We start from the raw sequence: 12,901 nt of genomic DNA, 5'->3' as shown, positions 1-12,901 counted from the left end.
GCCCTTCTAACCTCGTCTAACTGCTATTCCTGCCATAAAAAGTTGTAAATCACTTAGGGAATGTGCAGCTCACGTTATGCTATTGAATTACATTACTCACAAGCTGCTTGCGTGTGTGCCTCATAAACCATTTTAATTATATTATTATTATTAGTTATTTTACCTGATCTAGTCTTATATAACTTAAAAAGATCCATACTTTTATAATAATAAATAAAGAATGAATATGAAAAACAAGAAATAAAGTACTTACACAATCTTCTTTTTTCTTGTCATCGATTGCGAAGACAGTTAAGCCTCACTTTTTTGAGTGATTATAGTAAAGTAGTAAACAATTTTTATTTAATTAAATAATACACCGAAGAATATAGACTAATAACATGCAAAAAGTGGACAAGTTCACTTACCTCTAAAAATGTTTCTGGCTTTCTAACTATGTGACAAGAGCCATTACAAATTCTTCCAAGCTAGTCATTAACTTTCCCACGGGAATGAAACTTATACTGTGAGTGAAATTAACAATATTCTGTTCAGAATACAACGTTATACAATATGCCATTTGATAGATGACAACCTTGACTTTCTACTGGTTATATGTAATATATAATGAAACATAAGATAGAACTAGCAACCAATTGTGAAAGAGAGGATGTGACAGGTGGGTGTGGCAGGAGGGGTCTGGTTTTCTCTTTGATAGCTCTGTAACAAAACAAAATTGAAGGTCATAAAAATTATGGTCTGTTTCAGCAAAAACGATTTTATAGAGAGCATTTTACGTTTAATTTCGTACATTTTCGAGGGCTGATGACATGCTATGACAAAATTTATCATGTGTGTTGCACTAGTGGAAATTCAGGATTTTTTTATAATCCATATTTTAATACTTTAATTCTATATTCCCTTGTAAAAATCTGTCAAAATTAAAATATTGCCCAGTTGATGTTGGTTTTTTCCTTACCACAGTGAACTTATATTAACAAAGAGTTTAAATAATATGTAGTACTGATGTTACTAATATATTCTTCTAAATCATTCAACAAACAAATTAAAAATAAATATGAAGTCCAATTTTTCATTTGATTCACCACTTGTCACTAAGTTATACAAGTTTGTGGGAATTGAGTTTCATACTTATTTTTAGTATCTTAAACAGTTTGTCTGAATAATTTAGAAAAATAAACTAGTAGCATCAATGCTATGTATTCTTCAAATCCTATGTAATTACAAGGTTCACTGTGGTAAGGAAGCACTATTCAATCATAATTTGTTCAAGACCAATGATCAAGATCATGTAAATAAAACAAATTTTAGATAAGTTCAATAAGATTTTACAGATGTAGAAGATAAAATATAATGCACCACTATTTTAATCTATCTTACTAACAAGGGAATGTATAGTGTATCATTATTTCAGTTTTAACTATTGTGGAACTTACAAAAAACCATTATTTCAAATATTACAAAACTTAAGCAAATACTACAAGTTTACTACAAATTATCCAAAAATGAGAAGCCAAGTTAAGACAGAGCAAAGCATCTAAGTTATATGCAAGAGTGATTCAAATATGAAATAAAATTATCACAAGAAATTTTGTGAAACCTAGGTTGATTAAATATAATTCATGTCACCTCAAGTTTTTCTATCTCTTCCCTAGGAATTCTCTTTTCAAAGTCTTCAAAGTATCTAGAAAGAAAGGTATTTTAATACTAAAAAAACAAAAAGTGAAATTTGTAGACTTAATTTTAATAGTAATTTTAAGTCAGTTGTTTTTTAAATAGCTTTACAAAAAAAAAACAACTGTATGAAGTACTGTGATTTGAAAATACCTAAAGTAATAATTAACAAATTATGTGAAAACTTGTAACTGACATCAAAATGCTCATAAAAAGGAACAAAATAATTCTCATAAAATAAAAAGTAGGCATATTGGCTCAATCAATTTCACCAACATGTAACTGTGAAACTGTACATACTATACCTTTGAATGTACTAAATGTATACATTCATGAAATTTAGAAAGCTTTTAGTAAATGTTACAAATCTGTTGTACACAAAAAATCAGAGGTTTTTAATCAAGTATTTTACTAAAGATTCTTCTGTGAATTTACAAAGCCATTAGTTAGGCAGTCTGAGTGAAAGGTGATTTTCATGATTAAATTCAAAACACTTCTTTTCATTTTATAATTGTCATACTCTCTAGAACTTTATAAATAAATGACAATTTCTATTTTGGCAAAACTTTGTACTTTATCTCCAATTTTCTCTACCCTAACACTTGCTGTAGTGAAGTCATAAGATTATGGCAAATGATACACATACCTCAAGCTACTTCCCTATTAGCTGATCTTGTGAATTTTTTTTTTTCATTTAAGTTTTATCTAACCTAATAAGTTTTTAAATTCTACATATCTCCCTCTATGCTAACTATCACTTAGAGTTCAAGCAGAAAACTAAGCACCAGTGGACAGTGTGGAGGAAGGGTGGGAAGTGTGAGAAGAAGTAAGTACCTGTCAGAAAAATATTTTCAGTGTAGGAAAATTATAACTTCTGACACGGTATCTTACTTCCACTTACATACTTAGCTAGAATCTCCAGTTGAATAGGAGGAGGAACCGGTGCAAGGGAGAAAAGAGACGCATCCTTCAAAAGCATCTGAAGGCCACCTACAAAAGGGAACCCTCAAAGAAGAGGATGATACGTGGAAATCCGCACCACTTCTATACCATGTATACTCTTCACCCACACAAGGAAAAGGTGAGACTGAATCGGGCAGACAAATGTGACGAGCACACCTTTTGTAGGTAAAAGAAGGGATGTGCCCCAAGGTGTAGAGTAGCTAGGGCACGACAGACCATAGCAGCAAACCAACTGCATCCAAAACTAACCCACTGAGAACCAATATCCACACAGGGGTAAGATGAGGATCATACCCTGAACACATGTGTGAGGACTTATGTTGATTGGTTCAGTTCTAAATCTAAAACTCAACTGCTGGGAATAGACCCATGCGGAGTTAGGATAAGGGATCCCAATCAAAGGGGTGAACTGCATTTATGCCAGGACACTACATGTGTGAGTACATCGTGTCGATTGGTTCAGCTCTAAATCCAAAACTCAACTGCTGGGAACTGACATCCATGCGGGGGTAGGATGAGGGATTCCAATCATCACAACATGAGTGTGGACAATAAGATGGTTGGTTCAGCTCTAAATCCAAAACTCAATTACCAGGAACACCCCATCTCTAGTATATGGAAAAATAGAGAACAGTGTGCATGTAGTGGCCATGGAAATATGAAGATGAAATCAACATGGCTTTACAGTGAATGAAGTATACCTGGACAGGCACTACTTGCCACAGAGTGGGATCCAGATCAAAACATGGGACAGGCTCCTGAAAAAGATAAAGAATGAAAAAAGAAAACTTACCCAGTTATAGTTGCACCAAAGTCTGAAGAATGGCAATGGGTGAAAGATGACAACCTGACGAAAAAGAAACAGCAACATGGTGCAGATAGTGATAGATGAAAGTATGCAAAATGGTCCACATGCCCACTTGAATAATTTCCTCCAGTGGACAATGCAGATGAGACACCAGGGAAAAGGTGAGGTACCTAATCTGATGGGAAAACATCCAGAATAACTGATGAGGGAAAGGAGATAAGGAAGAACAAGTCAACCAAATTAAAAGCCAAACGCAACTGGTAATGGTGGAAGGAGAGAGATCACGAACAGAGTATAGTTGCCAAGGGATGAATAAATGGGAACAGTTATGATGGAAGGAAGCCATGCAGGTGATATAACATTGAAGAGCACAAAGGGAACATAGAGAAGGTTGGGCCCTGACTGAAATGAGTGTTGAACGAGCCCCCAATGGAACATAACCCACAGGGTAGTCACTGATACTGTTGGCAGCCTGACACTCTGCACCTTAGAAAATTATGAGAAGAAGATCTCTGTGTGGAAGAAACAGGTAAGAGACAAATGATCAACCAACAAGGAAAGAGTCAACTGCTGACTCACATATTCAACCCGGAATTCCAAGTGGCTGGAAGATACCAACTGATGGAGAAAAGGGCCGAGGCATGTGGCCGGAAGATAAGGAGGTGGTAAATGAATGTGGGACAAAACTGCATCTCTCCCCAAAATATCCCAACAATAGAGGAATCAGGTGTATAAAGAAAAAGCCAAACTCGACAAATGTGCCAACAAGGATGTATCCCCCAAAAAACTTTCAGGATCACAGGAGATTGCTTCGGAGAGAAGGTGAATGGTGGACAAGTACTATAGGATAGATGTGAGGGTAAGATGAAGGGGAGAAATTGGACATGGGGCAAAAGAACAGGACAATCAGGGTCCACCCACCAAATGGATAAAATGGATTCCATCTGTTGCCAATCCAAGAATGGAAAATCAGCTTGATAGTAGGCAAAAGCAAACTGGTCCAAAGCCTGCAAAGGATGTGACATGCCTGTGCCTACATGAAACTGAGATACAAAATGCTCAGCATGAACCCCAATATTAGGAGAGGATAAAAATAAAAAATATTGAGAGGAAGGAGTATCATATAACAAGGAAGAGAGAGGATTATAGGAAATTGGGGAAAAGAGATAAAACAGAACATATTTGTGAAATCATGTCCAAGAAAGCCATATTACGCCTGACAGAATTCACAGTAGGAACTGGGAAAGATGCAGCAAATTCAGGCAGAAGAAAAAAGTTGTCTCAAATAACAATCAATCTTTTGACGACTAATTGGCAATAATTTCAAAGAAGAATGACCCCCCCTCCCCCCAGATGGCCCCAGGAATAAGAAACTGATCATCTCTATGACATCATAAGCAAATGACCCTTAAGCACAAGTACAAGTATAGCTTGGTGAAGACCATCAAATATAAACAGCAATGTCTTCAACAAAAAGATACTGGCAGTTGACCATATTTTCATGGGATCATATAGTTTCAAAATGCGAGGGGTTGTCAAAGTCAAAGAGAAATTTTCAGGTCATTTATGCTATCACTGTGTACAGTGAATAGGGTGGTAATGCAGTTCCAGTCCCAACATAAAATAACACTTTATTCATAGTACAGGTGCCCAAAACAAAATAAATGATAATTTGTGTTGTGAGAAGAAGTGTGGAGAATGACCCATATCAACTGGCTGATACTGATGCAGGATTGTCAGGTGTGCTCAATACCATCAAAAGATATCTTCATAACATGGGGTACAATGGTAGTGCAGTTAGATAGAAGCTACTCCTCACTCCAGCCAATACATAACTTTGAGAGCAGTCAGCATTACAGGCGCTATCATACCCTCCTACCTTTTGAGATGCTGTAATTGTTTTCTAATGAGTCTTGGTTTTCTTTATTCTTAGACAGTAGAAAGATGTAAATGTTGCATCTTTTGGCAACTATCTTCCCAGTAACTTTTGTTGAAATGTCTGTGAGTCATGACAAAATAAGGTAGTATTTTTTGTTATAGTGTGAGATGCTACTTGAGCAGCTATACATTCACAGCTGGTGGTACACCCTGTATGAAAAGGTACAGTCATCATTGTTTTATACATCTATGGCTTCCAATTTTTGGTTTTAACCAATAAACACTGATAAAACATCCCTGATACAAAAATAAAATAAAATCTGTGCTTTCCCAATAAATGCCAAAAAAAACACTGGAAATGGTTATTCTGCTTACTTTAGATTAATGTCAAACTTTTTTGAGTCACTTTACTAATGAGATTTAGCCCTTTTCATATGGACTCGTGTAAAATTATTATTATTTTTTCTTTATCTAAGCTAATATGTTTCTAATTTTTATGTTTTAGTTACTTTTGTAACAATAAATAAAAAATAAACTTTAAAAACAAGAAATATGAACCTGTTCTTACTCCCATAAAAAAATTAGTGTGAAGAGAATACACAGTATACTAGTATAATCATTACAGTATTAATATCAAAAACTACAAAAACCAAATTTCAAGATATATAAATAAAACTATAGAACAGCTAAAAATAAACACAGATTTAAAAATAAAAACACTTAATAAAACTATAAAACAGCTAAAAATAAACATAGATTAAAAAAGATGCCCTAGATTGATCATAATTTTCAAGTAAGGCCTATCTACTTATGCCTCACTAGCCAAGGCAGTGTTTTCATACAAGATGGAGCTCCTGCTTATTCAGCCCAGGTCATCAATAATTAATGGCTTGAAGGTCAAGGCATTACAACTGACCCGGTCAATCAATGGATCTGAATTGTATTGAGCATACGTGGCCCATCTTTGAACGTTCCCTGCAAGATCATCCTAAACAAGAAAATGGCCAAAATACAAACAAAGATACTTATTTTGAAGGAACATGTAATGGATAGTTGAGAGCCCACAAAACCCTCTACCCCCCACCCTTCCAATTTTTGTGGTCTTTCTAAGGCTTCTTTAAAAAAAAAAAGATTAATTGTTTATATCCAGTATGGGTGTCAAAAGCCTTCATGCAAAATGTCAAGTAGTTTGGTTAAATATTGTACGATGAATTCAAAAACCATTTACACATAAATACAAACATACAAAGAAAGAGTTAAGTGTATTACTATACAGAAACAGCTACAACTGCTTGGATTAACTATTTAAATCTATTTAACTTTACATATCATACTTTAGTCCAATCTTCTGATGATGATTTAGTTTCTCCTGGTGCTTCTTCAGATCTAACATAACAAGAACAACATCATTACTAGCATCAGATACTCAAGAAAGTAACACATCTATAATTAAAAACACTTTCCTGGCTTCAACTGATAATAAAACAGGCACCCTTAAAAAGAACAAGTATCTTATACATTTCCTGAAGCTAACAAAATATATATATTATATTTTAACTTTGTAGACAACATAAACAAGTAAATGAATGTTTTGTATTTTAGGTTTATTAAGCAACACTAACGTAAGAAGATTGCAAAATACAAAACAGGCTATATTTTCAATTATTAAATCTTTTGTTGTGCTTCAAGAAGGTTTAACTCAATTCATTAAAAACAGCCAATACATTTTTCTCCTTGACTCAATAAAATTTAACTTGATTAGTAAATGTGTCAAAATCCATTCCCTGTAAGCTTTCTTTCAGCCATTGAACTTTTTTATTTTGATTATCTGAGGTTTGACATACATGTCAAAATCCTGTCACTATAATTTGTTTCTTTAGGTCAATAAATTATATTATTTCGATTAATCTTGGTTAAACTCACTTGATGTATGCATAAAAATCCAATTCTTAGAATATATTTATTTAAATATCATTAAACTTACTGTTGAGTACCTTATGCTCAAAAGCCTTTGGCCATGTAACATGCAAATCCCCTTACAGAATTAACTATAGAAATAAAATAAGCTATATAACTAACCTTCTATGGTATTAATGCCTTCATCTACAAGTTTCTTAGCTGCTGCAGGACTAATAAAAAGTAAAAAGATAATATATGAAAATACAGAAAATAGGGAAAACATTTTCACAAGGTATTTGTTTAAGCATTATGTACTCAAAACACTCAAGTGGTACTTTACTGCATGAGAGGTACAGTAAAACTTTTGTTGTTACGATTTTGTTTCTCTGTTGTTTCTTCGGCAACTCATGAATGTGCAACCCATGTTACAACAAAATCAGGAAATAATAATTAACTGGGGTCATAAAACCACTAATCATTACCTAGCATATAAAGGCTAGTACAAATAATCTTTACTTCATTAAGATACTTTGCACATAAAACCACAAATCATTATCTAGCATATAAAGGCTAGTACAAATAATCTTTACTTCATCATGATACTTAGCACATAAAACCACAAATCATTATCTAGCATATAAAGGCTAGTACAAATAATCTTTACTTCATTAAGATACTTAGCACATAAAACCACAAATCATTACCTATCATATAAAGGCTAGTACAAATAATCTTTACTTCATTAAGATACTTTGCACATAAAGCCAAATAAAAAAAAAAAGGATAACAGTGAATATCAAATCTAACTGGCTTGTTAAAGACATAAAAAAAACACATCAAGGATAAATGCCATAAGTTTAAAAAAATTAAACAGGGTAGTAGGATGTAAGAGTTACATAAATATAAGAAGGCTACAGGTTTAGTTAAAAAATAAATTAAGAAATTCAAAAGGGCTTATAAGAAACAGTTGGCTGATAATGTCAAAACTAACAGCTAAATTTTTTTAAAGTATGTTAAAGATAAGGAAGATGTTCAAATGGAGATTGGACCCTTAAAAGATGCAGGTGAAAAAGTTTATATTATTGAAGACTATGAGAGGACTTAGTTTTTAATATTTTCTTCTCTCATGTTTTTACAAGCAAATATATACTAGTAATATTCTGACCCTGAACATTCTATGGGAAATATTGGAATTGACCTGAATTATACAAATATTAACACCTTGTTGGTAAGTAGAAGGATTAAGATATTAAAAGAAGAGGAAGCACCATGACCTTACATGGTTTTTCTAGAAGGTTTTGAAGGAGGTCAAACTCAGATACAAGAACCTCTCTCTTTCACGTTTGGTAAATTAACAGAGAGTCAGTAAGTGCCCGAGGACAGAGAATTGCTTACATTACTTTTATTTCTGAAATTATAGGCTAGTTAGTCTTATTTCAATAGAAAGAAAAATTCTACAAAATAATTTAGTGAAATGAGCTACTGTACACAAAAGCTAGCATGGAATCATCAAAGGATAATGTTGCCTTAATAATCTGTCATATGTTTTGAAGATGTTATTTGTTATCTGGATAAGGGAAATGTTATAGGCACAAAGCTATACAATGAGCTATCTGCACTCACGGGTATCAAAACTTGGATTCTAGCGTTGTAAGTCCACAGACATACCGCTGTGCCATTGGGGTCATAAGAGAGAGGGAATCAATGATTTTCTCAAAAGTAAAAGGAGGTGGTTTGCAAGGATAGCCTTGAGGGATTAAATGGTCCCTTGTTGTCTGTTGGTTATTTGTAATATGTTACTGATGTTTGCTTATCATTATAAAAACAAAATACAAAAACCAGAACAATTCACATATCTTGACCTCCTGTGACAGTTAATTACTATCTGAAAGTTTAGTTTAAAATTAATATTTTGTTCAAAATAATTTGATTTGAGTTTCATTTGCTAATAAGAATGTTTCAGTGTAAAGTAAAAATACTATAATATTGCACTTATAAGCTTAAAAAAAAGTAAACCAGAACCACAATAAAGTTTGCAGCATGAAAAGTGCCTAAACAATACCAGTTGTACCACATTTTATTGTTCACCCCAGTGGAATTAAGTTTTAATTAAGTTTTAGTAGATTATTAAAAAATAAAAATATTGCACTCCTACATATATATATAAAGGTCATTAACCTAATGACCTGTATGATAGTTTCTGTAATAATCTAATGGTCAATTTTAAATTTCTAGATTAATTACCTTTCTAGATAGAAATGTTGAGCATTTTAATGTATATTTTTCCCCTACTGTAATGGAACTTTACAAGCAATATAGCAAAATTAACTTCTCCCTATGATAGGGTTTACAGACAATACAGACAATAAACATATACAAAAATGTTTCTGTACAAGTTAATGCCATGTCTTTTGACTATGTTTTGAGGAGGAAGGGGTTTACAGCTAATGTTCTTCAAGAAAGATATTTTTTTAAACGTTCTACTTTTGTAATTATGATACTGTGTAAATAATCAATAACATAATTTTAATTTCCTCTAACTACAATCTTTAAATATCTTTTTATAGTACATATTTAACTGATGTTTATATATTTCAGGATTTATAATCTTTCTCTGAACAGTAGTATAATGTAATTTTGGTTAAATCATTCTTTATTTTTACAGGAATTTGTTTATTATTTAGTGTAAATAGACTGTAAAAGTGTAAATGTCTAAAATATTATTATTATTATTATTATACATTTATGCTGATGTTGAAATTTATGCTGATCTTGAACCTGTTGTTGACAGGTACTGAGTTTGCAAATACAAGGTTAACATTGGTTGAAAGTTGAAGATGAGGATCTCTCCAGTCGATGTCTTCATAAGTTCATGATTTTGACCATTATTCATTAATCCACTTTTAAAGGAACTTGTTATTCTCCCTCCCCCCAAAAAAAACAACAACAACAAAAAAAATCTAATAGATATGTTAGAATAGTCAAAAACCTTCTGTTCCTTTCCTAGATCTGTGAATTACTTTTCGAAACCCAATGTTGGCTCAATGTAATTTACCACACTGAAATTTGGGGAGAATAATGAGTCCCTTTAAAATGAGTATAAGATGTCTTGTTCTGCCAAGAACAATTTTGGTGCTGGCACCGCTGCTGTTGACTATTCATTTTTCATGTCTTTTTCAGACCATACAAGCCTTGAAACCACAACTAAATGCTTAACTGTTATTAACTGAATTCGAAACTAGAATATCAATACAAAATATCTATATTTCACCTCTTGAATTTCAGTACAACCAGGAGACCACTGCAAAATGCTCATGCGTCGATCATTACTTAAGTCTCAAAAATTGGAAGCCCCTATTAAATACTCAAACACTGTTAACTTTCAAGACTATGAGATCCCCACCAAATTCTATACATCACACTTCATGTTTCTAAGCTTGGAGATCATTAGCAAATACTTGTAAATCAATCATCACTTGAGTTTCAAAACCAAGTATTTAATTATCAAACTATATATATATATATATATATTTATCTCACTTGAGTTTCAAAACTTGTATAGCACTATCAAGTACTCATAATTTACTACTTGAATTTAAAAATTAGGACAACCATTTGATACTTATACTGGAGGTCAATAATCTTCAAAATTAGAAGGTTATTGCTGAATACTTATATATCACTAGGTGAGTCTTAAAATTAAAAGATGATCACACCAACTACTCACACATTATATTTGTTTTTCTAAACTAGAGATTGTTACTCACAGCTTGAGTTTCAAAACTAAGGGCATACAGTTAGTAATCAAACATCATCTGAAGTTCAAAACTGTTATATCATTATCAAGCACCTAGCAATCAGGAAATTGCTAGGTATATTTCAGGCCTCAAGAGATATTTTCAGATATAGGAGCCAGCCCAAAACCTCAGGAGCCAGGTGTGCCTAACCTCACTTCACTACTGTTTCTACTGAGAAGTGGGGGCTACATTAGTACCTCAATTATCTGCATTTTTTCTTTTCCCCATATTTTCTCAAAATAATTGTGCCATTATGATTTTAGACAATAATTTACATGTTTTGGAAAAATTTTCGCTCAGAAATTAATTTTGGTTGCAAAAGTTCAGGTGTTGCACAATACCCGGGGTTTTCGTGTACAGGATCTGGCGTGAGTTTAAATCATAAGTCAGCCGGTTCAAGCCTAGCTTTGCCTCTATTATTTTTAGCTGTTAAAACAGGAATACAAAATAATTGTAGCTTGGTTAACTTTATTTGATTTGTGATTAAAAATGTAGAATACAAAAACATGCAAAACACACATTAAGATTTCTTAAAGATTTCACTCAACTTTAGTTATAGATTTGAGTTCTATTTAGCACAGCCCTATACATGAATGAAATGGGAGAAAATACTATGTACCATGATGAAATTTTTAGTTGCCATGGCGACCTGTCACCTGAGATTTGTTAAGGGCTTTTATACTTATTCATCACTACCTGAGTTTCAAAACTAGATAGTTATTAGACAGTACCTGATAACTGTATCATTAATATTATGTAATTCAAGAAATGCACATCTCTTAAACATTATAAGCTTATCCAACAGCTATGTGATTAATTACATAATTGCAAAGTACAAGTAATGAACAAGGTACTTGATGATCTATTTTGGTTGTAAACCTGCTATTTTTGAAGTTTTTTTCTGAATACTCATTATGTACTATATACAAGTACACTGTCATGAGATAGTTTTTAAAGTATAAGAAACAATGTTTAGTATATTGTAAAAGAACATGTACATACTTCTTTGTCAGATTTGAAAGTATATTACAGATGTCATCATTTCCAAAACTTTTAAGAATCTCAACTGTCTTATCAAACAGCTTAAAGTTAAATATCCAATCAATAGAATAAGTATGTTGGTTTCACTATTCAACAAAAACATTGAGATACTTCTTTTAAGACTTACCCAATTCCAGAAACTCTTGTCAGTAGTTGAATTGCTTTATTTTCATCACTGGCTCGAATCTAAATATAATTAAATATATAAATGCCAACGTTTTTTAGTCATTATTATTATTATTGTTATAGTGAATATTGTTAAACCATGGTGCTACCTTTTAAGCAAGTGCTCCACCTCCCCAAAAAATTAGTGGATTTACTTATTAAGTTCAAACTAATACAATCATGTACACACACACACACACATTTTGTTAAGGATTTTGTATATGCTAATTTCAAAGAATTCTCACATATATGTTCTATATGACTTGTCATGTTTCTTTTATTAGTACTCTCATTATCCTGCTACTGATGCCTTGAATAATGTTTGACAGTTCTTCTTGACCACAATGCTATGTTTTAGCTAGCTAATATATGTCAATAACCAAACTGACTATAGACTCTAAAATTTGAGTAGCCAAAATTCAAAGGATAAAGCCATGCTAGATAAGTTCATCCAGCAGTGGCATCTTTTCCTGATATAAAATACTCTTGTTCTTAGCTATCATGTATGCCTTGCATAAAAAATATACTCAAACTATGGATACATTTTGAGCCATCCGCTTTGGATATACCAGTGTTATTTAAATTAAGAAACTCTGACAATAACTTCTGCATACATAGATTCAACAACTGAAGATCTTTTACTGGTTTGCTTTGATTTACTTATATGATAGCATAA

General features: G+C 32.5%; 1 protein-coding gene across 1 annotated transcript in view; it reads right to left on the bottom strand.

Annotated features, from left to right (window-relative positions):
- LOC106460609 (DNA polymerase beta-like) overlaps window positions 1-12,901 on the bottom strand; it is a 52,354-nt gene that overhangs the window by 20,640 nt on the left and 18,813 nt on the right. Inside the window, exons 4-7 of the mRNA XM_013920328.2 lie at window positions 12,188-12,246; window positions 7,403-7,452; window positions 6,658-6,709; window positions 1,630-1,684 (exon numbers count right to left, since the gene is read on the bottom strand). Coding sequence (XP_013775782.1) covers window positions 1,630-1,684; window positions 6,658-6,709; window positions 7,403-7,452; window positions 12,188-12,246 — 216 coding nt within the window. The remainder of the gene's footprint in view (window positions 1-1,629; window positions 1,685-6,657; window positions 6,710-7,402; window positions 7,453-12,187; window positions 12,247-12,901) is intronic.

The sequence above is a fragment of the Limulus polyphemus genome, unplaced genomic scaffold (genome assembly GCF_000517525.1).
Source record: "Limulus polyphemus unplaced genomic scaffold, Limulus_polyphemus-2.1.2 Scaffold803, whole genome shotgun sequence".
In the NCBI taxonomy this organism is placed as follows: domain Eukaryota; kingdom Metazoa; phylum Arthropoda; class Merostomata; order Xiphosura; family Limulidae; genus Limulus; species Limulus polyphemus.
This window is presented reverse-complemented; position numbering and strand designations above follow the sequence as displayed.